The following is a 24,626-nucleotide window of genomic DNA, read 5'->3' on the forward strand; positions in this document are numbered from 1 at the left end:
AAAAAACAATAGCTTTATTTTGCCAAGCTACTACATAAAAGTAATAATAATAATCTAATATATTTAAGACTGACACAGTTTCAAAGATAAAATAACTTGCTGGATTTTTACTTTTGAGTCTACATTTTACTGCTAGTACCTCTGTACTCGTACTGCATTATTTTAGTATTTTTTACCTTGAGATATTGACTTCTTCCAAACATGAGAACTGTGATATGTCAATACGACAACAGAATAAATCGTATCACGGAATTATTGACATTTCTTTCACACAACACTACAGATAACGACATAATTTAGAGATACTTGTATTTTATCCATACTTTATTATCATTATTATTAGAGAATATTCTGGCTCAAATAAGCTCAAAATGATCCAAATGCCAGTTTTACAGTAACTGTTGGTTAATGGTTTATGTGATTCGTATATAAAATTGCTCTAAAAAGAAATGGCTAAAATGGTCGAGGAACAAACAAAAAATCTTTAGAGTAACTGAAGGACACCCATGGCTGTGTCCAGACTGAGTATCCTAAGAATGCCTTCTGCGTGTGTCACAGATATTATTACCTCCCACTACTTCATCAAGCATGGTGCTGGCGTCTGGTGTCACTGGCTGCTGAGTCACAACGCCATGACAGTCCAGGAACCTGCAGAAAACACAACATTAATTGGAACTGATTTATTTTGTATATAGATTATTAATTTTACCGTGCACACACACCGACAGCTGTCCCACTGTACCTCTACTCTACATGCAGCCTCATCTTCAATGAATGCTGTCATGTTGTCACTGATCAGGAGATTATTGGCTTTCAGTCAATTCAAGAAGGCAGTTTAGACTTACTTTGCCTGGGCAGACATTTAAATTTGAATTAAAATATATACTTTTTTCTAAATTGGGCTGTAATTGTTGAATTTAGTGAGTTGAAAGGCAACAACTCTCAGTTCTGGTCGGTGACATAACTGAACACTTTTCCTACAATATATTTAATTACTGTGGTTTTGCTCGATGGTGCAGAAACATAAATCACTGTATATCAAAAGCCAAATAAAAATGGTTTTCTTTTTAAAGCATTCTCCCATAACCTTCCCTGAGCTTGTATTGACCTTAGCTTGTCCACATAGAAATGCATTTCACTCTGGGGTGGCAGATAGCTGTGAAACACACGTAATGCAGTTGCTTCATCTTTACCAGGATGAGCTCATCCTCTAAACTGTGTCTCTCCAAGGCCTCAGCGATCAAGTGCAAAACCCCACTTTTTTTAAATGATTATTATTATCCTCTTTTTATAATGTAATTTATTGAGACAGAGGGACTCACTACACTTCTCACTTTCTTTTCTTAGATCAATTGTTCAGCCACTTGGACCAGGAGCATGACACACATTCGCAACAATCATGAAGTCCCAGCCCCCACCACCCAGCCGCCCAAATAGGAGCGCCTAAAAATAAGAAGCATGCCGCAACTGTTGCGCGGCCCGGGGTCTGACCAATCCCTAGCCCCCATCCTCCCAGTAAACCGACCCCCGACTCCCGTTATCCCTATGGATTAGCAAATAGAGTATGATCACAGAGGCTCAGTGACGCGGCCCCGGGTCCTTTATATACCCAACAGTTTCCTCTCTCAGCAGTCAAGTTTTAAACAGAGTCAAAACTTTCAACACTGCTGCTCCAGCTCACCTGCCACGAAGCTCCATTTTTCAAAAAGCGACATTCTTCTCGGGGCCATAATAGAAAGGACCGACTTGTCGAGGGGGTGCCAATTAAAAAAAAAAAGCGGACGACCGGCTGCCTCGCACGTTGTCAATCGGATCATTTAATCCATCACTGTCCTGACATAAGTGGTTTTCTTCGCAAGTACATCCGAAAAAATCTCCGGGCTGCCTTTTTTTAAACTCCTACAAGCCTGAACTTTTCCTCCGCGAGAGCGCGCTTTGCCATCGACCTGCTAAAGTTTTTCTGCGCTGCCGAGCAAGTGTCACCGAGGTATAAAAGTGGACACGGAAAAAGCCACCATGATGAGCAATAACTACAGCGACGACCAGCTGCCTCCACAGTATTACCAGGCCACTGACTTTGGGGAAGAGGAGGACGACGAGATGCCAGCCACGGAGAAGGACCTGGCCGAGGACGCGCCATGGAAGAAGATCCAGCAGAACACCTTCACCAGGTGGTGCAACGAGCACCTCAAGTGCGTCAACAAGACCATCACCGACCTGCAGAGGGAATTCACCGACGGGCTGAAGCTCATTTCACTCCTGGAGGTTTTGAGCCAGAAGAAAATGTACAGAAAGTACCACACCAGACCCAACTTCCGCCAGATGAAACTGGAAAATGTTTCTGTTGCACTGGAGTTCCTGGACAGAGAGCGCATCAAACTGGTCTCAATTGGTAAGTTAGACTTGGGGTGTGATTACTTTTAAAATGGAAAGCAACCAGTTGTAAAATGAAAACATAAAGACGTCTATTATTAAATAGAAACAAGTCATAAAGAATGATTTCATGATAGTTGACAGTGTATGACTAAGATGCAGTGCTGTCAAGCAAGTCTGTCATATCTTCACAAACACATCCACATTCTGTAGCTGCTCTGTTGGTATGTTATCAGCCCAGGTGTCAGCCAGCACTGAGACATGGGTTTCACAGGCAGGCTGCATTGAGCTGGGGTCAACAGCTTATTGGAAAGTTACTGCAGAGGTGCCACTGAGGTCATTAACTTGTGTCAGGGCCAAGGCCGAGAGGCTCCATAGTATGCTTTAGCTTACTCCCGCTGCAGCAATGTGATAAACTATTGGCTGGAAATTCACTATGACTGTGCTAATGAGAATGACACAGTTTATACATGTGGGCAGAAGGGTCTTACACACACACACACACACGTATACACAAACACAAGCAGGCACATACTCATCTCTGTCAGGTCAGGGGTCAGACGACTCACTGGGGCTGTCGGTTGACAGCCAGAGCCATCAGCTACCTCTGTGAGGTGAGGATTAACTTCGATAGGATTTGGGGATCAGGCTGTGGAGCAGATAGCTGAACTTACAATAAATTGTTGTGGATATCTGTCAAGCCCACAGATTCACCAGAGGAAGACTTCACTCCACCAGAGTGAACCGAGTGCCACCTCTTAGAAAAATGTAACAACTGAGGAGAAACTGGTAGCCCAATATTAAAAGAACAGCTATTGTAAGATGAACAGCTATGGCTTAATTAAACACCTGTAGACAACCCCACAATTCATGCAGGAGGACAGTTATTAAACATTTGACAGAGTATTCTTTCTGATTGGGTGACTAATGGTCCTGCCACACACTTGAGTGAAATTCCCGGCATGGCTGAGGCTTTGGCCGGCGGACTGTGAAGGTCACAGTGTGTCCACTTGAACATACACAGAGTGTGTTAGTTTGAGTGTGTGTGTATGTGATGGTACTGGGGTGGAGGGGGGACTCTCAATGGCAAGCTGAAATCTCAGGCGTCCTGGTGATCCCTGGAGGGCAAAGGTCACAATCACAGATATAACCTCAAAGTCTGCAGAGTGTGTTTGCATAATATCTAGGACTTCATATTTTAGTGTTCCAGCTGTACAGACGCACACTAGGTCAGACGGTTTTGACAGAAACAGGGCGCGATAATAGAAGTCCTGGTATTTCACTTCTCAGCACCCTCTCCCTCCATGCAGCTCTACAGTTTCAATGCTGCCCTCTTAAGATAATGTCTCAGTCTTATTCCAGTGACCCAGAGACACTAAAAAAATCACCACAGGCTTAGTTGCACATGTGTCACAGTGTGTAACTAGATACAATTTGATGGATGTCTCTTTGACCACACAGTTGCCCTTAAAGCCGACCACAGCGGGATCAAAACCACACTGTGCCACATTGTGCCACCTGCCCGTGCCAGTCAAATGCTGGTGACACATCAAACATTACTCTCTGATGGGAGGCACTGATCTATGAAAAGATAAATAGTCTCAATAAAACAGTCCCGTGATAAAACAACTGGCATCAAAGTCCCTCCATTATTAAAGTCTTACTGAATTAACCAGTGTATCACACAAGATTAGTCGATGAAACATTAAAGTCTAGCACTCCTCAGAGGTTTCTCTGCCTAAATGGGTGAATTTCTAAATTAGAGTGGATTTAAAATGGCTTATTTGACAAACTTTTCCTCTGAGAACTTCGGGAAATGAGCTGCGTGCTCGCTGTCAATGAATCTAATCTCCACCTATTTGATTTATCACACACTAACGCTACAAGTTTTGGACGTAATTGAAATCCAAGTGGTATTTATGCAGAGAGGGATCCACTTCCACATATCCTCAGCTGTCACTGTCTTCAGAGTACCATTGTGACTAGATGACAGATTGTCAGGGGTCCTCAGCCAGACAGCTGTCTGAGAGAAAGGGGCTCGGGGGAAGCAGTGAGGAGCATTAGATTCTTGTCTCCTCAGCAGTCAATCATCATTGTTTGTATTTCCACTCAGAATAGCCTGGTCAACAGAACAACAAGGGAAGAATATTTTTATACACTTATGATATAGCTTTGGGCTGCCTTGATCAGTGATAACAATTTACAGAATGTAAAACCAATTTACTTGTAGATTGCACAAGTCTTGCTGGAAGGGCCTATTAACAGTTAACAATGAAAATACAGCTGGAAGATGCAGTTAGTGCACCACCAAATACTGTAGGATGTGTTGCATTATGTGATCTGTTGAAAGTTATAAATCCTCATGAACACTGTTGTCTCTACTGTCCAACTACAGATAGCAAAGCCATTGTGGATGGAAATCTAAAGCTCATCCTGGGTCTTATCTGGACTCTCATCCTCCACTACTCTATCTCCATGCCCATGTGGGATGACGAGGATGACGAGGAGACTAAGAAGCTGACCCCCAAACAGCGCTTGTTGGGCTGGATACAGAACAAAGTGCCCCAGCTGCCTATCAACAACTTCAACCGTGACTGGCGGGATGGCAAAGCCCTGGGAGCTCTGGTCGACAACTGCGCCCCTGGTAAGAAGCGTGTAGTTGCATGAGTCTACAGGGCTGGCGGAGTGAGTAGTACTGAGTCAGGATACGTTCGGTGCCTGTTAAAAGGCTTGTTGTATGGAGGGGTTTTCCTTGGTTGTCATGGAGGTTGGGGTCAAGCATGTGTCAGTCAATGTATCCGAAACCATATCACCTTCTCAAGAGAATTTGTCTCCTTTGGTCCTCATCTAGAAATGAGGGCCATATATCTCACACATTCTGGAGTGCACACACACACACAAAAACACACATCCAGATTTAGATGTCAGACTCTGTAATCTGTCTCTGGGGACCAGGTAGTGTTAGTGGGTTTCTGAGGGGTTGCTGATGGCCGGAGGACGTCCCTGCCAGCTGTCCCACAATGACTGAAGCTTTCACTCTCACTGTTTCGGACCCTGAGGCCCAAGCCTGGCTTTAGTGTTTATAGCCTTGCTGCTACACAACACCCCCAAATTTGGGCACCATTCCTCCTCTTCTGTCAAGGGGGATGCTTGGCTTCGCGTCAAAATGCGGAGTGATCTGTCACATGGAGGTGCCTAAGCCACAGATCCAAGGACCACAAGGCCACAATTTGAGTCACTGCCAGGTTAAGCTTCTGCGTCCAACGCTGAACATTAGAGAATCCTCTCGTAGCTGTGCGTCACACAGTGAAAGGTGGAGGAGTAGCAAGAGGAGTACAGAACCATGTTTAACTGTGTTTATATGAGACATTGATCTGAGGAGACGCATCTTTCAAACACTGCTGCAACACTGACCATACAAGGTTCTGTTGTTTCATCAGCATAAACCAAACAGCAGGGTAACTGATGAAACTAGCTCTGTTCTGAAATGCAGAAGTTTTTTTTAAAATTCAGATCTGAATGTGCAAAACAAGTTAATTGTCCAGACCAGAAAGAAACCAATATTTGACAGGCAGATAACTACAACTTCTGTTAGAATATCCAATATGCTCTTATACAACTATAGCATTTGTCTGCCCCTCTATGTGTTGCAGTGATGTTGCATAACTACATGGCTGTACATGGTTTTACTCCAAAGCTGACATCCCTTTGAAGAGTAGTGATTTCCAATAGAATCACAGTGGAAGGCCCTACCTGGTGCCTCCCTACTGACAGCTTTAAAAATGTTTTTTTTCTGCACACTCCTTTCTTGCAGATGCATGTAAACTCAACCCTGTTAATACTCCGGTCCTGTGTCTATATTAATTGGATGATAGTATTCTATGGTGTGCCTGTATGAGTGGCCACTCCATCGCCAACACTAATCCAATTTAGGCATTAGCAGCATGGTGGAGGAGGCTAGCTTTAGCCACAGTGAAAGTGCCAGAGCGTCTCGAGGTTGTTTGTTTTGAGCAGTCGAGAGAGACCTTCACTGAATTCACAGGAGCAGACCAGCGTAGGTAACGATGTTGTGGTTGGAGGTGTTAGACAGATAGTAGTGACCAAGTGGAATTATTATAGCACCTGCAGTGTAACGCTGGCTGTATTAATCTGTGCAAAATTGTCTAATCACCCTGTTTGCATTCTGCCAGGTTTGTGTCCTGATTGGGCTGAGTGGGACCCAAACCAGCCTGTGCAGAATGCCAGAGAAGCAATGCAACAGGCCGACGACTGGTTGGGTGTGCCTCAGGTAAGATGATCGATTTTTAGTTTGCTTTAGCTCATCTGGGTGTCTGGTGGGTGGGATTGAGCTCATAGGACCATGCAGGAAAAGCAGGTGTATTCTGTTTTCTGATTTGAAACATAGTTTATACTCAGTGGATAGACATTCAGTAAACACAAGCAGTTTAAAATCAAGCACCAAGACGCATTTGTAAACGCAAACATATCTCACCACGTGTACATACACCTGTGAGGCAACACTGAGCTGAAAAAGGCAGCACCGTGCATGGTACGTAGTCTAGTGTTTTTCCAGGGAGATCACGCTGGAGGGTGTCATGAAATATTTATTACCCAGCTCACTTCCAATATTTTCATTTGCTGTATTGTTGCTCTCAGTAAGTGAGTTTGTAGGAGTTTTATTTAGTAGATTCGTGAATTTGTGGAGGTGTGAGATTTCTTAACACCTTCCGAGCCAGCCACTAAAACAGAGGTGTAAATTTGCCTGCGCTCATCAGAATAACAACAGAGCAAGTGTGCAATATTTCCAGTCCTGTTTGTAAGACTCTGAGTCTCCATATTGTAATGTGCAGTATGCAGGTTGTTTACTTGTTTGTCTAAGACACAGGGTTATCTATTCTCCATGAGGCTTAGCATTGGTAAGATAGCCGTGGGGTGTATGTCATGGCTCTGCAGGCCTGGGGGCTGGATTCCAGTATGGTGGTGTTAAGGAGATGTGGGAGAGGTCTGGCTAAGGATAAATCCCCCTGACTGGCTTATTGAGAGCAACAATCCTTAACCCTGCTGTCCTGGGGTTAAATATAACCAGCATGGAGCATGGCTTTGTGCCACTGTGTGATAGGCAGGCAAACAAGTGCTGGAAGGGAGACAGGAGTCAGAGGTGGGGGGAATAAGTAAATTTAATCCTTGTCAAATCCAATTCCACTATGCTTAATAAGGGAAAGTTATATAAAGAGTCAATCATACCCTTCTTGCAATGATAATGCAGTCAATTTAAACATAAATAAGGCTATGGTGTTTTTATGCTCATGAACTGTACCCTCTCTGTCGACTATAGTTTTCAGCTAGTTATTCACACAAGTACATGATTAATTCCTGACATGCTGGATGTCTTTTTGTGCTACAGGTGATTGCCCCTGAGGAGATTGTGGACCCAGATGTGGATGAGCACTCAGTGATGACCTACCTGTCTCAATTCCCCAAGGCAAAGCTGAAGCCTGGAGCTCCTCTCAAGCCCAAACAACTTTTCCCAAACAAGGCCAAAGCCTATGGACCTGGTGGGTGGCCCAACAGTAACAATGAACACCTGCACAGTTTACAGCAGTTCATATGAACAGTATGAATGTATAATGAGTATTGTTCACCTTCCCTGCCCTGAATATAACAGCAGGGATATTAGGCAGCAGTACCACATATATATTATATAATTTTTTATGCTCAATAGTTTTTTATTGGTGTTTCACTCTGTATGGCTACAGGTATCGAGCCTCATGGCAACAAGGTGCTGCAACCAGCTGTGTTCACTGTGGAAACTCTGGAAGCTGGCAGTGGTGAGGTCTTGGTCTATGTGGAGGATCCTGAGGGATACAAAGAAGAGGCAAGACAGCCTGCTAGCAAAGTCACATGATCCTGCTAAGCTTCAAAGTGTTACAGAGTGTACATCTAATCTTTAATCTAACCCTCTCCTACTTTGTCTTTTTATTCTCTAGGCTAAGGTTAAACCCAACAATGACAAAAACAGAACCTACACTGTCACCTATGTCCCTAAAGTTGAGGGTGTTCACAAGGTAAGTCTTTTTTTCCCACTGATGTACGTTAAGTCCACACATCACACATCACAACTGGTGTCTTAATTTTGCCTTGCTTTTTTCTTATTAGGTCAAAGTGTTGTTTGCTGGTCAGGACATTGACAAGAGCCCCTACACAGTGAACGTAGCAAAGGTTATGGGTGACCCCAGCAAAGTGCATGCCAGGGGACCAGGCCTGGAGCCTACAGGCAATGTGGCTAACAAGCCCACCTACTTTGACATCTACACAGCTGGTTAGTATGCAAAATTCAATATTCAAATGTAGACATGCAGACTACAGGAATGCAATGTGATTAAAGGCTTGAAATCCAAAGAATCACTGGAATCCTCTCAGAGAGACTAAAGCTACGCCTCTTCTTTGACCTGTGATAACTGATTATTTTCCTGGTTTACTCAGGTGCTGGTAATGGTGACATCAGTGTGGTCATCGTCGATCCTCAGGGCAAAAAGGACACAGTGGAGCTTATTCTGGAGAATAAGGGCGACAGTGTTTTCCGTTGCACCTATCGTCCCATGCTGGAAGGGCCTCACACCATCCACGTACTGTTTGCAGGCCAGGAGATCCCCAAGAGCCCTTTCATTGTCAACATCGCAGAGGGTGAGCCATCTGTCTGTGTTGTAAATTACTGTCAGACAAATCTGATTTCTTAGCGTGCCGTTAGTGTCAGGGTGATTTATCCATCACAATATAAAGTCGTCTTTATTTTCCCTGGGAACAACCACCCAGTGTAGATCATAACCCTTCCTATCTGTCATTTCTAGCTCCATCCGTTGCTCCTCCCATGGGAGCTCCACTGCAGATAGTCCCTCAGTCAGTGCGTGCCCCTCCTGGAGCGAAGGGTGGGAGGGGTGTACCCCCCCCAAAACCTGGCCGCCCAAGTTAGTATGGTCTGCTGGGAGGAGCGTGTGCTCATTTGCTCAGCTAGATCCCCTCAAACCTTTCCGTGTGCCGCGCCCTGCAGATGCCCCTCTGTGCTTTCTTTAAGATTAGGGTGCCGCGGCTCGATTGCCGTGCTTGGTCGCCTGCTCCAACTTCTTGCATCTTGCAGCTTAATGGTTTATGTTTCAGAGAGAGATGAGATTCAATGTTATACAAATACTTTACAGATTGTTCAAATTTGCATTTGCATTTCTGTCAAACGTCATTCTTCTCTGTTAAATATCTTTGCTTGTGCTGTTGACATGTTTGTTTTTATCACGTCCACATTTGCATCAGCCAGCATTCAGTTTAAGCCTGCAGTCAACATTTCGGAGTGACTGAAATGTTGTCAGATGCTCTGTCGATGCTTTCAAATGTGTCAATATCATATTCAACATTCTGCACTTTGTGCTGCAAAGGCATCCTTCTCATTTACAGGTTCTGTCAGTCAACCTTTAAGAAATCCCATGAATTGCATACTTTAATGTCTTTGCTACTAACATTGCTGTCAAATGCTGGCTACTCTCAGTTGCCTTTTGCTTTGCTGAATATTTCTCTTTCACACTTGTTGTTATTCCTTTCAGCCATGAACCCAAATGCCTGCAGAGCTGCAGGCAGAGGCCTTCAGCCTAAAGGCGTGAGAGTAAAGGAGGTTGCAGACTTCAAAGTTTTCACCAAGGGAGCTGGCAGTGGAGAGCTGAACGTCTCAGTCAAAGGACCAAGTGAGTCAGACAGCTCTCTCTTCTCTGCATCCCTCCACACTCCTCCTCGTACATTTTTAGAATATTTTCCTTTGTTTGGGTTTTTGTCTGAAGGATAGTATTCACATAGACATATGATAAAGCACTAAACAAAATGCATAAAATGTCCCTACGACTTTATAAGAATCCATATTGACTGTATTATTCATCCTCAGCTGGAGGAGAGGAGCAAGTGAAAGTGCGAGATGCAGGAAATGGTGTGTATGAATGTGAATATTACCCCCTTAAGCCTGGCAAATATACAGTCAGCATCACCTGGGGAGGCCAGCCCATCCCACGCAGGTAGGGTCCTATTGCTGCCTTTAGCTATCAATTAACAATGCACATTCACATTTACACTAGGTAATATTGTCTATTTTTTTGTGCTGCAGTCCCTTTGAAGTGGAAGTGAGTGAGGAGGCAGGTTTTCAGAAGGTGAGGGCCTGGGGTCCTGGTCTGAAGACTGGCATGGTGGGAAAATCTGCTGACTTTGTGGTAGAGGCCATTGGCACTGACGTTGGAACTCTAGGTGAGCCATGTGCAAGGGATATGAACTCTTATAGAAGGAAAGTGGGATTTTTAAAAATGTTTTCTGAATGGGAAATCTAAAGGTTTTATTTGTTTTGATGTTCAGGCTTCTCCATTGAAGGCCCATCACAGGCTAAAATTGAGTGTGATGACAAGGGTGATGGCTCTTGTGATGTGCGCTATTGGCCCACTGAGCCTGGTGACTATGCTGTCCATGTCATTTGTGATGACGAGGATATTAAGGACAGCCCCTTCATGGCCCATATCCTTCCTGCAGCCAATGACATCTTCCCTGAGAAGGTCATTTACACTCTCTGAATTATATAACATAAATATAAAGCAGGTTACCGCAGTGACCTGTTTCGATTATATACTAAACTAAGTACATTCAATTGTTGCAGGTGAAAGCTTATGGCCCAGGCCTAAAGCCAACTGGCATCATTGTGAACAAACAAACTGAATTCACCATTGATGCCCGCATGGCAGGGAAGGGTCAACTCAAGATCTATGCACAGGTATGGAGAGCAGCAGTTTGTGAAACCTTCATTGTTTGTTCAACACGTCATTTATATTGCATGTGCGCTGACATGCTATGTATCTAATAAGGACGCGGAAGGTTGCACCATAAACATCAAGATCACTGACAAGGGAGATGGCACCTTTCTGTGTGTGTACACTCCTGTCAAGCCCATTAAACACACCATCATCATCACCTGGGGGGAGGTCAACGTGCCCAACAGCCCCTTCAGGGTAAGACACATGATGATGCACACACACCCAGCACTTGAAATTCTGTCAATGTAATATAATGAAACTTCACCGAATATAGACAAAGTAAGAGGATTTCAGCAATACTTGAACCAATTGCTTCTGCCTCAAGTACACTGTGAATTCATTAGATGCTGGTTGGAGAGGGTTCTCATCCAGACAAAGTCAAAGTCTATGGACCCGGAGTGGAGAAGACGGGGCTCAAGGCTAACGAGCCAACATACTTCACAGTGGACTGCAGTGAGGCTGGTCAAGGTGAGCATGTATGAGGAGATGGTGTGGGTGGTTACAAAAACACTTCTAAGTTGAGTTGAGTTTTAATTAAATCAGACAATGGAATAAGTAGATCTGTGCAGCTTAGCTGACAAAGCTGAGGTAAATTATTTGAAATGTATGAAATGTACTTAATATGTTAAGTTGAGCTCTAGGCAGTGGAGCGACTGCTTCTATTTATTCAGATCATCTGCTTTTTAATGACCTTAGTGAACTGTGCTCATTGCTATGCACCATTAGGGGACATCAGCATTGGAATCAAGTGTGCCCCAGGGGTGGTTGGCCCCGCTGAGGCAGACATCGACTTTGACATCATCAAGAATGACAATGACACCTTCACTGTCAAGTACACTCCCCCCGGTGCAGGCCGATATACCATCATGGTGCTGTTTGCTGACCAGGTTAGAATACTGTTTGCAGTGCAAGAAGGACTGATGAGTTTTGGAGAATCATTGTGGGAGTTTTATCTAGTAATTTCTCATGATTGTTTCATGATTGGCTTTGTCAGGAAATTCCCATTAGTCCGTTCAAAGTCAAAGTGGATCCTTCCCATGATGCTGGCAAGGTGAGAGCAGAGGGCCCCGGACTCAACAAGACAGGTGAGAGCCACACACCAAAAATCAGAATTCATATAAATACCAAACACACTAAATTGATATGTATTTGCATTTGCAACAAACACCCACTGCAAATACATTGGTGTATGATTTTACCACAGGGATCTATCCTTGGTCATTAGTTGTTTACTTTGTATGTAAATGACATAATTACTCCTAATCAATATTTCAACGTCCATTTTTTTGCCGATGATACAATTCTATATGCCTCAGGAGCAACCTAAGCCCATTCCCTGACTCGTCTCCTGTCTGCCTCTAATGCCTTCCAACTATCACTCTGTAATCACAGACTAGTTATAAACACATAAAAGTACATCATATTCTTCACCTCCACCAGTGACTCTCCTGCCAGTAAAACTTTAAATGGCACCCAGATCACTTTGGAGTCATACAAATAACTAAGAATATGGCTTGACAGCAGATTTCATTTTAAGATTAATTTACAACAATTGACTCTAAAAAATTAAAATCAAACAGGGATTCTTGTGTAGAATTAAAGGATGTCTGTCTTCCTCCAACCATAAAACGATGCAGTGCAGTCAACTTTTATGCCTGTCCTTGACTATGGAGATATTCTGTATTGCCAATGCCACCCCATCAACACTTCAGCATACACCCTGTGTATCACAGTGCATTACGCTTTATCACAAATGACTAATCTTGTACCCACCATTGCTCTCTGTATTGAAGGGTTGGATGCACTTTGATTTACATCAAGTTACTGCAGTACACGATCCAGTATCTATCCAACCTTAGATATCCCTCATGTATGCACTAATGTTGGCAGAAAGGGTTTCAGGTACTATGCACATTTTAAATGGAATGAGCTGCAAACTGCCCTCAAACTTGAGTTTTGTATTCCCATTGGAGATTTTAAAGCTTCATTATCTGATGTTTTTGGGTGAATCTTGCAACTGTTTTTATTAATTTCTTTGTTCTTTCTGCTTGTGGATTGTGTTTAAATAAATGTTTCTTGTTCTCAGGTCTTTCTCAGAAAACAAGGAGACTGCCTGATGAAATAAATATTAATAATAATGTCATAGAAATGATTTAATTTGAGTAGCATTTGTAACACTGACACGTGTGTGTTTCAGGAGTGGAGGTGGGCACTCCAACCCACTTCACCATCTACACAAAGGGAGCTGGCAAGGCCAAGCCTGAGGTGCATTTCGCAGCATCAAGCCCAGGAGAGGCAGTTCGTGACTTTGAGATCATTGATAACCACGATTACTCCTACACTGTCAAGTACACGGCTCTTCAACAGGTACAGTAGGCCTGTGTTTGAAGCCCATTTACTTTAGAACAGAATGAAGAGATTATTCATAATGATGCCTGAAATAAATCAATATTCTGTCATCCTCTTGTGTCTTTTCAGGGTAACATGGTAATTTCAGTCTCTCATGGAGGAGATCCCATTCCGAAGAGCCCCTTCCACATCACAGTGGCACCAGCTCTGGATATTGGAAAGGTGAAAGTGGAGGGATTAGATAACAGTAAGTTACAAACACTAAGTACTATACTTTTGCATTTACTATGTAAAAATAGTTTATTGCAACAGTTTAAGTTCCATATTAATCTTTCTTGCAGAAGTGGAGGTTGGAAAGGATCAGGAGTTCACAGTTAACACAAAGGGCGCTGGTGGGCAGGGCAATGTAGGTGTGAAGATGACCTCACCCTCTGGCCGACCAATCCCATGCAAGCTGGAATCAGATAAAGCCAATGGCACTCACAGTGTGAAGTATATTCCCCCAGAGGAGGGGCAGTACAAGGTTGATGTCAGCTATGATGGCAACCCAGTGATGGGAAGCCCCTTTGGGGTTGAAGCAGTGATGCCTGCTGATCCTTCAAAGGTAAATGTTCATGAAAGCTGCATGTAGTTCTTCACTTTGTCCATACTTGAGACTCTTAAAACATATCATGCACATTTAAGATGTTTTTGAATACAAATTTCTCAAAAACTTACCTGACTCTTGCATCACAGGTGAGAGCCTTTGGCCCAGGCCTGAAAGGGGGAATTGTGGGTAAACCAGCTCCATTCACTATTGACACAAAGGGAGCTGGGGCAGGTGGGCTGGGCCTGACTGTGGAAGGCCCATGCGAAGCAAAGATTGAGTGCCAGGACAACGGTGACGGCACATGCTCTGTGTACTACCTACCCACTGAGGCTGGGGAGTATGCCATCAACATCTTGTTTGCCGAGCAGCACATCCCCGGTTCTCCCTTCAAGGCCGCAGTGCGCTCTGCTTTGGACCCCAGCAAGGTGACAGCTAGCGGGCCGGGTCTGGAGAGGGCTAAGGCAGGCGAACCGGCGACCTTCACTGTGGACTGCACCCGAGCAGGCGATGCTGAGCTCACCATTGAGATTGTTTCAGAGACTGGGGTTAAGGCTGAAGTGCACATCCAGAAAACTGCTGAGGGGACCTTCTCTGTTACATACATCCCATCTTTCCATGGCACACACACCATCACGATCAAGTATGGTGGCCACATGATTCCACAGTTTCCCAAGGTCCTGCAGGTTGAGCCGTCTGTGGACACCAGCGGGGTGCATGTCTATGGGCCAGGAGTGGAGCCCAGAGGTAACGAGATTAAAATTAGTCAGCACTTCATGCAGGTTCTTGATAAACCCAGTGCTAAAATAATTATTCAGTTAATTAATTAGTTAATTGTCATAAATGCAATTAAATAAAATGTTTAAGCAAAATGCCCAACATTTTCAGATTTTCTCTGTTTAGATTTGTTGGTTTTCTCAAGGAAATGTATTTATTATTATGCAACACAAGGTTATACAAGGAAATTAAAGTTTGTTGTCCCTTCATGCTTGTTGCCAAAATTATATATATTTTTTGGGTTTTTTATTCGGGCTCTAAAAACACAAGCTATTAGGTGATGGCAACTTGGGCTTTTAATGGGCATTTTATAGGATTTTCTGTCTTATAGACTAAACTATCGATTGATTAAAGAAAAAATAATTGCCCAATTAATCTCTAATGAAAATGTTTAATTGATAGTGGCAGCCCTAGCTTGTAATATTTTAACCAGTTCATTAACTTCTCATAAAGACTCCTCCGTTATAAAGATTTATAATGTCAAGTCTTAATATGGCTGATTCTGCTTGGTCTTGTCTTTCTTTGGCAAAGAAATCACCTGAAAGGCTTTTCTGTTTCTAGGTGTCCTCAGAGAAGTCACAACCCACTTCATTGTTGATGCCCGCGCTGTCAACAAGGTTGGAGGAAATCATGTGAAGGTTCACATTATCAACCCCTCCGGCACCAACACAGACACCTACATCACTGACAAGGGAGACGGCACTTACAGAGTGGAGTATACAGCATTCGAGGATGGTATGAGAAAAATATTATATTACAACATTCAGTGTTAATTCACACAGTTTAATGATCATGAGGTGGAGAGACAGAAATGCAACATTAACAAACCTAACCTGCTGCAAATAGATTTTACAAATACAGGCTGTCTAAAAGAGTGCATACAGACAGACGGAAAATCACTAACAGGTGCTCGTTTTGGGTGCCATTTACAAATAAAGCAGGAGAGTGGGAAAAGAAAGAACGAGAGAGAGAGAGGGGTATAAATACAGAATGATGCAGTGGAGCAATGATGTGAGGGGCAGAGAGCAGGGAGGCATAGAGGCAGACAGACTCTGTTTTATAAATAGTGTGCTCTGGAACAGAAGCTCTTAACCAGGCAGGTATGTGTGCTGAAGGCTGCCTGCACACAACTATACAGCAGGGGAATGACAGGGGATATTAATAGAGACCTATAACACAAAGCAAAGAGATCACAGAGCACTTCTCCACCACCAGACATGCTCTAATATCATAGCAGTGCGGCTGGGAATCTGGCATATAGGCCTACTGAGAGGGCTCTGTCAGAAAAATGTTGTAACAGAATAATGAATAGGGAACAGATGTAATGCCTTGTATGTTCACCAGGGCGTCTGCGCTCTAGATGGTGTCTTTTATAAATAAACAGATGTTTATCTCCCTAAAAGGGAATTTGTCTGGCCCATAATTAAAAGCAAGTGACAATAACAGAAAATGTTTGCTTGCTTTGAGAACACTGAGGGAGAGATGTATGACATCAGACATTAAACTGATGTATTTGTGCGCAGGAATTCATCTGATTGAGGTGCTGTATGACGATGCGCCTGTGCCCAAGAGTCCCTTCAGAGTGTCTGTGGTGGAGGGATGTGATCCTACCCGGGTCCGTGCCTATGGACCAGGTCTGGAGGGAGGAATTACCAACAAATCTAACTGCTTCACTGTGGAGACCAGGTACTGTGGGATCACACTCAAGGGAGAAATTTGTGGGATCTCAAATTTGTGCAATAAAATAAAAGTGTTTGTTTTCTTTTTTAAGGGGTGCTGGCACAGGAGGCCTGGGCCTGACCATCGAAGGAGCCTCAGAAGCAAAAATATCCTGCAAGGACAATAAAGATGGCAGCTGCAGTGTGGAGTACATCCCCTTCACTCCAGGAGACTATGACGTCAACATTAACTATGGAGGTCACCCGATTCCTGGCAGTCCGTTCCGTGTCCCAGTGAGGGACCCTGTGGACCCCAGCAAGGTGAAGTGCTCAGGTCCAGGTTTGGGTAATGGAGTGAGAGCCCATGTTCCTCAGACTTTCACAGTTGACAGTACCCAGGCTGGACAGGCCCCACTGGATGTCAAGCTCTATGGCCCATCAGGTGAGGACATGCTGTTAAACTATGACTCATATTCCTTGCCTACCCAAGGTGGACAACTAACAGCAAGTTGATGGTATATTATATTATATATTTCCATATTGCCTTATTTTCAGGTACTGTGGAGCCAGTTGGTGTGAAGAACAATGGTGATGGCACCCACACAGTTCACTACACCCCAGCACAGGATGGCCCTTACACTGTAGCTGTCAAATATGCAGATCAGGAGGTCCCACACAGGTACAGTGTGAATAAAAAAAAAAGACACAATGTCAGGCACTATGTGCAGATACGTCTTAATTAAAGTCCTGTTCTGTCTGGCTGAATTTTAAAAAGAATAATGTAGTTCAGCAAATTCTCTATTCCCACTTCTGTCTTTTGTAGAACTGGATTTAGTAATTATACTTGACATTCTCTCCTTCTTCCACAGTCCATTCAAGGTAATGTCTCAGCCTGGGCATGACGCCAGCAAGGTACGCGCAAGTGGCCCTGGTCTAGACACAAAAGGTGTGCCTGCAAGTCTGCCTGTTGAGTTCACCATTGATGCTCGTGATGCTGGAGAGGGACTGCTCACTGTGCAGATTCTGGTGGGTTAAGCTACCTTTTACACTATAATTTCTAAACCATTAGCCACCATGTAAAATAAATTGATATCATCTATTGACAGGACCCTGAGGGCAAGCCAAAGAATGCTACAATCCAGGACAATAGGGATGGCACCTACACTGTCTCCTATGTACCTGACTCTACAGGCCCCTACACTATCACCATTAAATATGGAGGAGATGAGATTCCTTACTCCCCATACCGCATCCAGTCCCTGCCCACAGGAGACGCCAGCAAATGTCGCCTCACAGGTAAAAAAAAAAAACACACTGTGGATCCGTCCTGAAGTGAAAATATGTTATTATAGTTGTAGCATTTCCAAGTTTATATTAAAACTGCATTTTTCCATTCCAGTTTCTATTGGAGGACATGGCGTGTGTGAGTAACCAAGGCTTTGTTTTTATTTCTGTGCCACATTGCTAGAAAATCTTAGCATGTGTACTTGTAAATCTTAGCATGTGTACTTGTATCCTCATTCCTTCTCTGTCCTTAACAGCAAGCCTACAGAAGCTGCAGACCTCCGAGGATACAGTTATCACAGTGGATGCCAAGGCTGCTGGGAAAGGCAAGGTGACCTGCAAGGTGCAGACCCCACAAGGGATGGAGCTGGACATGGATGTGGTGGAGAATCATGATGGGACCTTTGATATTTACTACACAGCCCCTGAACCTGGGAAATATGTTATTACAATCCGCTTTGGGGGACAGAACATCCCTAAGAGCCCCTTCCATGTGATGGTGAGTAAAGGAGTATTTTAACGGCTGCCACAGCCGTTCTGACATTTAGTCGTATGAAACCAACTATTTCTCTTCTCTCTGTATTGACAGGCCACAAATGAGCCAGTTGTTCCCCGCGATACTGTGGATCCTCTCTTCCGTCCTGTTAACTTCCTCGTCCCCTTCACGCCACAGCAAGGAGAAATTACAGGTGTGACAAACACCACTCAAACAGAAACAACACACCCCCACACACCCCCACACTCCCACAAAACATCTTTTTTAGGTCACTGACATTTAACCAAGCCACTGACTTTTCCAGGTGAGGTGCGGATGCCTTCAGGCAAGACTGGCCGCCCGCATATCACTGACAATAAGGATGGCACCATCACAATCAAGTACCAGCCCACAGAGAGAGGCCTGCATGAGATGGACATCAAATATGAAGGCAACCACATTCCAGGTCAGAAACACACCATGTTAGATGGACGTGAGATGGTTCTCTTTAAAAAATAACCTCAAGTTATTGGAGAATGTTCTTCTTTGTTTCTTCTTGAGCAAAATATGATGCAGTCTGTTTGCAAATTATTATATCCTTTATAGGAAGCCCGCTGCAGTTCTTTGTTGATGCTGTGAACAGTGGAGTTGTGACTGCGTATGGTCCAGGTCTGAGTTATGGCATGGTCAACAAGTCTGCCACATTCACTGTGGTCACCAAGAATGCAGGAGAAGGTAACATACCTCACGTTTCCAGTGGATTTGTGGTAATACATTTAACCATTACAACACCAGGGCAGCAACGTTTTTTTTCTCCCTGTCAGGCGGTCTGTCACTGGCAGTGGAAGGCCCCTCTAAGGCCGAGATCACCTGTAAGGACAACAAAGACGGTACCTGCACTGTGTCCTACCTGCCCACAGCTCCTGGAGACTACAACATCATTGTCAAGTTTGACAACAAGCACATTTCTGGCAGTCCCTTTACCGCTAAGATCACTGGTGAGGAAATAAATAATTTCTCCCACAGACTGACTTTTTTATAGTGTTGTATATTTATAGTGGGTGTGAGTGATATAAATCAGGTTTTAGGGGTTGACAAACATCTAAACCACCTTGTTTATGTCAAGGTGATGACTCCATAACCAGGACGTCCCAGCTGAATGTTGGCACAGCGGCTGACGTGTCCCTGAAGATCGCCGAGACTGATCTGAGCTCTCTGACTGCCAGTATCAGAGCACCATCAGGAAATGAGGAGCCCTGCCTGCTTAAGAAACTGCCCAACAGACACCTTGGTGAGATATCCACTTGCCAGATACAGGATGTAAAAGGAAGAGCAGAACATAGATAAGACATGCTAGGTTTGTTTAATGCATTCAGATTTCATTTTTCTGGTTCATTGTCTTGATTTTTCCCCCTCTCTGCCTTTTTTACATTCACAGGTATCTCTTTCACCCCTAAGGAGGTCGGCGAACATGAAGTGAGCGTGAGAAAGAATGGCATGCACGTGGTCAACAGCCCTTTTAAAATCATGGTTGGCCAGTCAGAGATTGGCGAAGCCAGTAGAGTTAAGGCTTTCGGTAAAGGCCTGGTGGAGGCACACACGTTTGAAATGGCTGAATTCTTTGTGGATACAAGGAATGCAGGTAAGCCTCATTTATGGTATTTTTCCTCTTTATGGCAGAACCGGAAAAAAACAAATGCAACAAATACTTTCTCTCTACTTCCACTCTTCTTCCTTTAGGTTATGGAGGTCTAGCATTGTCAGTCGAGGGTCCGAGCAAAGTGGATATCAACTGTGAAGATATGGAGGACGGGACGTGCAGAGTGACCTACTGTCCAACAGAACCGGGAAGTTACACTGTTAACATCAAGTTTGCTGAAAAGCACATCCCAGGTTAGAATCTTTTACTTGGAAAATGTACAAATTCACACATTTCAACACATTTGACACCTTAAAATAAAAGAAATCTGTCTATATTTTGTTCACTCTATATGTGTGTGTGCCCTGCAGGAAGTCCTTTCACAGTGAAGGTGACCGGAGAAGGAAGGATGAAGGAGAGTATTACTAGAAAGAGACAAGCATCATCTATTGCCTCAGTGGGCAGCACATGTGGCCTTAACCTGAAGATCCCAGGTGTGTACAGAAGCCAGTCAGAGGTGGTTAGCGGGTAGCGGTCAACCATCTAAAAATTAATGAACCTGCTGTGCACTCACATTTGTATCTTCGCTGTAGGAAACTGGTTCCAGATGGTTTCAGCTCAGGAGAGGCTGACCAGGACGTTCACCCGCAGCAGCCACACCTACACACGCACTGAGCGCACAGAGATCAGCAAAACCCGTGGCGGGGAGACCAAGAGGGAGGTACGAGTGGAGGAGAGCACCCAGGTGGGCGGGGGAGGAAGCCCCTTCAGAGATGTATTTGGAGACTTTCTGGGTAGAGAGAGCCTCAGCAGCTTTGCAGGCATCACTGCCAGACCTGAGGGTGAGAGTCCAAATTTAAATTTTAAATGTGAAAACTTGCTTTGACTTAAACTGTCCACCAAGAATATCTGTTATAAATCCTGTACAAATGTCTTGGTTGTATCTAAACACACCCTCTGTGCTGCTCTGCCTCACCCAGTTGAGAGTGGCTCTCAGGCCATGACGGCTCAGGTGACCAGTCCCAGTGGGAAAACAGCGGATGCTGACATAGTGGATGGAGGGAGCAGTACCTACAGCGTGCGCTTCATCCCCCAGGAAATGGGACCTCACACTGTCAACGTCAAGTACAGAGGCCAGCACGTCCCTGGCAGCCCCTTCCAGTTTACTGTGGGGCCCATGGGGGAGGGAGGAGCACACAAGGTCCGCGCAGGTGGACCTGGCCTGGAAAGAGGCGTGGCTGGAGCACCTTGTAAGTTGACTCGGCGGACATGCTCTCAATTGTGTTGTTCCTAATTACTATTCAAGATATGATTTTAAATGTTTCATAAAACTTAAGATGAATCTTGATCTAATTTAGCTTTGTTTCACCATCTCTAGCTGAATTTAGTATCTGGACCAGAGAGGCAGGTGCTGGCGGTCTGTCCATCGCTGTAGAGGGCCCCAGCAAGGCTGAAATCTCCTTTGAGGACAGGAAGGATGGTTCCTGCGGCGTCTCCTACATAGTTAAAGAACCAGGTAGAACTTTTGTGTAGTGTAGAATTTTCCTGAATATTTCATCTCAGTGTTTTTGTCTTTAGGCTGCTAAACTTCTCAGTAATTCTTCTATACTTCCTCCAGTTCATTTGATGGAGAAAGTAAATAACCTGTCTGCTTCCCCAGGTGACTATGAGGTGTCAATCAAGTTCAACAACGAACAAATCCCTGACAGCCCATTCATCGTTCCAATTGCTACACTGTCAGACGAGGCCCGCAGGCTCACTGTCACAAGCCTTCAGGTAATATCACACTCACAAAATCCACATTAATTTGTTGCACAAAACAATCATAGACATAAAACGAGGACAGTCACAGAATATGAGAGCTGAATAACAGATTGAATGTAATATAATGTATGAGTGGTTGTAGATATCTCTGTCTAATATCACTTTGCCCTTGAAGTGTAATTGCATGCCAGTGTTGGAGCATTATCCACGACTATAATACTGTGATGCTGGCCAGTGATGAAGGGCTGGATTAACTGTCCCATGCTAATATGGGACAACACAAGCTGTGCTATGTGTGGGCAGTCAGCTTTGTCTATGTGATTGTGGCTCTGTCTGAGAGGAAGAAAGCAAGAAGCGAGTGAGTGGAAGATAAAGGCTTTTTTTAGGGATACCTGTGACAGCTCACAATATTGGTCTCCTCACTTCACCGGCGCTTGTTGTATTTGCTTTCATAGTTTGCATTACAACTGCCAACAATGCATGTATTTTTAGTCAACTCAAACGCCACTTCAGAGTGATTCTCTAAAACAAGAAGCCAGGTGAAGTGCAATATCAGACCAACGTTTAAAATGTCACGCTAGCTCTTATGTCTGGTAGGACCACTCGTCCGCCTGTAGGCCAAAAACACTAAACGCCTCGCTGTAAACTCTGACCTTTTCTGCCTCTCACACCCAACCGCTCAATCTATTCTCGTTCAGGTATGAGTCACACACTTTGTGTCCCTTGAGGTTCAGGCGCACACAGACACACACATTCACGTATGCATATATATTCTGATCATATTCTTCCCTGTCTTTTGTAGGAGAAAGACTTGAAGGTAAACCAAGAGGCATCCTTCATGGTGCAGCGCAATGGGGCTCGAGGTGTGGTTGACGCCAAAGTCCACACCCCCTCTGGCTCTTCTGAGGAATGCTACGTCACTGAGCTTGACAGTGGTACGCCCTAACCTCACTTTGTAGTCCAAAGACATAAACTTCTGATGACAGAATACTCTGATTTTTTGTCTGTAAGCATTATTTATGAGTAACAGATCAGTAACATCTCCCACTTGTGTGTTGTGTTCAGACAAGAATGCGATCCGCTTCATTCCACGGGAGAACGGCGTTCACTCCATAGATGTCAAGTTCAATGGATGCCACATTCCTGGAAGCCCCTTTAATGTGCGAGTGGGAGACCCGGGGCTGGTTGGAGACCCAGGCATGGTGACAGCACACGGCCCTGGACTGCAGGGGGGAACCACAGGTAAATACTACCACCACCACTACAAATGTGTACCACATTTGCTCATAATTAAAATAGTTACTTTATATTTTCAATTTTGTTAAGCATCTTTTTTTGCATTGCTTTCTTTCTTCCAGGTGTACCCTTAGAGTTTGTGGTCAACACCTGTAACGCCGGCTCTGCCACTCTATCGGTCAACATCGACGGGCCATCCAAGGTCAAGATGGACTGTCGAGAGTGTCCTGAAGGCTACAAGATCACGTACACGCCCATGGCCCCTGGCAACTATCTCATCACCATTAAATATGGAGGGCCACAGCACATAGTCGGCAGCCCTTTCAAAGCTAAAATCACAGGTCTGCTTGACAGTCATTCTCCCATCTGATCTGTGGATCTCAGATGACAAGTGTCTTGGTTATGAAACAAATGTTCTGCTGAAAAAAGTGTGGAAGTCAGGAAATTGTTATGTCATCTTCGTTTATGCTGCTCAGTGTACATCTTACATAAAAGCTGTCTTTCTCTGGCACTACACTGATATATGCCTGTCACTACTTACTGCATACAAACTCCTTTTTTTATTTATGTAACATGAAAATACTTTTAGTTCTGGAAGTTCCCTTTATTCAAAAGGGCTATGAAGTATTTTTGTAACTGAGCTTAGGCATGAGTTTACTTCCTTGCCTTTTTTTCCTGTGGAGGGAAACTCTTCCCACAAGCAGCAGCATGTTTGCTTCCCTCACATCTTTGTCAATACTGTGTGTATTATATAATGTCTGGACTGAGCCAGGATGACATTAGATAAACTCTCTCTCTCTGTATCTCTCTTACAGGTGCCCGGCTATCAGGGGGACACAGCCTCCATGAGACCTCCTCTGTCTTGGTTGAAACGGTTACCAAGACATCCAAAGTGGGCGGTGCCTACAGCTCCTCCTCCTCCTCTTCCACCACCTCAACAAAACTGACATCTGATGCCAGCATGGTGGTTTGTCGTGGAACAGGGCTGTCCAAGGCTTTGGTCGGACAGAAGAACAATTTTACAGTTGACTGCAGCAAAGCAGGTGAGATTATCACCAACATACACACAGACATTGTATTCAGTAAAAACATAAATCAAACACACATACAGACACTATAGACTGAAGTAGTATTGATTTTTAGCAGAGGAACAAGCTGTTAACAAAACACTCACATGTTATCACCCCATAACTTTGTGATGTGTTGTGTTAGCAAACAATTGCCGGTTTACACATTCAGCCAACACGGAACAAAATTACCATTCATTTGGAGTTGTGTTTCTGGCAACCCGACCAAGTCCAGTATTCTCTCCTTAGTTTTCTTTGGCCTCCACCGACTCCTGAGGGAAATATCTGGGTCCTAAAAGGCTTTTTGTTTTTACTAAAAACAACTGCCTGCTGCTGCTACTGAAAATTAGGTTAATGACTGAGAATAAACAAAAATGTGAAAGTTGCAGGCATTAAAACAAAAGCAAAGAGCTGAAAGACAGTAAAACACTGCAGTAGAACTGAGGTGAACAGCAGAATTGGGGGATAGTTCTCCTATGAGCATCCAATCTACAGACCATCAATTCATCCATTTGTTGTGTAAATGTTTAATTAGTGCATCTTTAAGCCAACAGAACCTCACACCATGACCATTAACCCCCCCCCCCCCC

At 44.1% G+C, this 24,626-nt stretch overlaps 1 protein-coding gene across 2 annotated transcripts in view; it reads left to right on the forward strand.

Annotated features, from left to right (window-relative positions):
- The first annotated feature begins 1,575 nt into the window (after positions 1-1,575).
- The window catches only part of LOC118331080 (filamin-C-like), a 23,755-nt gene continuing 704 nt past the window's right edge, over positions 1,576-24,626 (forward strand). The window contains exons 1-46 of one of the 2 annotated variants that reach the window (XM_035665857.1): positions 1,576-2,392; positions 4,769-5,017; positions 6,564-6,661; positions 7,778-7,928; positions 8,130-8,248; positions 8,361-8,438; positions 8,530-8,692; positions 8,857-9,057; positions 9,222-9,338; positions 9,963-10,100; positions 10,295-10,421; positions 10,511-10,647; positions 10,753-10,946; positions 11,048-11,161; positions 11,253-11,396; positions 11,546-11,669; positions 11,928-12,088; positions 12,196-12,286; positions 13,399-13,568; positions 13,680-13,797; positions 13,892-14,154; positions 14,286-14,883; positions 15,475-15,648; positions 16,437-16,599; positions 16,685-17,013; positions 17,127-17,250; positions 17,441-17,597; positions 17,678-17,867; positions 17,971-17,994; positions 18,113-18,354; positions 18,445-18,544; positions 18,656-18,796; positions 18,937-19,065; positions 19,155-19,328; positions 19,457-19,621; positions 19,769-19,972; positions 20,071-20,223; positions 20,341-20,463; positions 20,563-20,811; positions 20,950-21,219; positions 21,348-21,485; positions 21,630-21,745; positions 22,536-22,668; positions 22,799-22,975; positions 23,092-23,310; positions 23,785-24,012. In XM_035665857.1, coding sequence (XP_035521750.1) covers positions 2,017-2,392; positions 4,769-5,017; positions 6,564-6,661; positions 7,778-7,928; positions 8,130-8,248; positions 8,361-8,438; positions 8,530-8,692; positions 8,857-9,057; positions 9,222-9,338; positions 9,963-10,100; positions 10,295-10,421; positions 10,511-10,647; positions 10,753-10,946; positions 11,048-11,161; positions 11,253-11,396; positions 11,546-11,669; positions 11,928-12,088; positions 12,196-12,286; positions 13,399-13,568; positions 13,680-13,797; positions 13,892-14,154; positions 14,286-14,883; positions 15,475-15,648; positions 16,437-16,599; positions 16,685-17,013; positions 17,127-17,250; positions 17,441-17,597; positions 17,678-17,867; positions 17,971-17,994; positions 18,113-18,354; positions 18,445-18,544; positions 18,656-18,796; positions 18,937-19,065; positions 19,155-19,328; positions 19,457-19,621; positions 19,769-19,972; positions 20,071-20,223; positions 20,341-20,463; positions 20,563-20,811; positions 20,950-21,219; positions 21,348-21,485; positions 21,630-21,745; positions 22,536-22,668; positions 22,799-22,975; positions 23,092-23,310; positions 23,785-24,012 — 8,053 coding nt within the window. In that variant the 5' untranslated portion in view covers positions 1,576-2,016. The remainder of the gene's footprint in view (positions 2,393-4,768; positions 5,018-6,563; positions 6,662-7,777; positions 7,929-8,129; positions 8,249-8,360; positions 8,439-8,529; positions 8,693-8,856; positions 9,058-9,221; positions 9,339-9,962; positions 10,101-10,294; positions 10,422-10,510; positions 10,648-10,752; positions 10,947-11,047; positions 11,162-11,252; positions 11,397-11,545; positions 11,670-11,927; positions 12,089-12,195; positions 12,287-13,398; positions 13,569-13,679; positions 13,798-13,891; positions 14,155-14,285; positions 14,884-15,474; positions 15,649-16,436; positions 16,600-16,684; positions 17,014-17,126; positions 17,251-17,440; positions 17,598-17,677; positions 17,868-17,970; positions 17,995-18,112; positions 18,355-18,444; positions 18,545-18,655; positions 18,797-18,936; positions 19,066-19,154; positions 19,329-19,456; positions 19,622-19,768; positions 19,973-20,070; positions 20,224-20,340; positions 20,464-20,562; positions 20,812-20,949; positions 21,220-21,347; positions 21,486-21,629; positions 21,746-22,535; positions 22,669-22,798; positions 22,976-23,091; positions 23,311-23,784; positions 24,013-24,626) is intronic. The other variant, XM_035665858.1, reaches the window with a different exon arrangement.

This window comes from Morone saxatilis, unplaced genomic scaffold (genome assembly GCF_004916995.1).
Source record: "Morone saxatilis isolate NCDOM2014 unplaced genomic scaffold, NCSU_SB_2.0 Contig2, whole genome shotgun sequence".
NCBI classification, from domain to species: Eukaryota; Metazoa; Chordata; class Actinopteri; family Moronidae; genus Morone; species Morone saxatilis.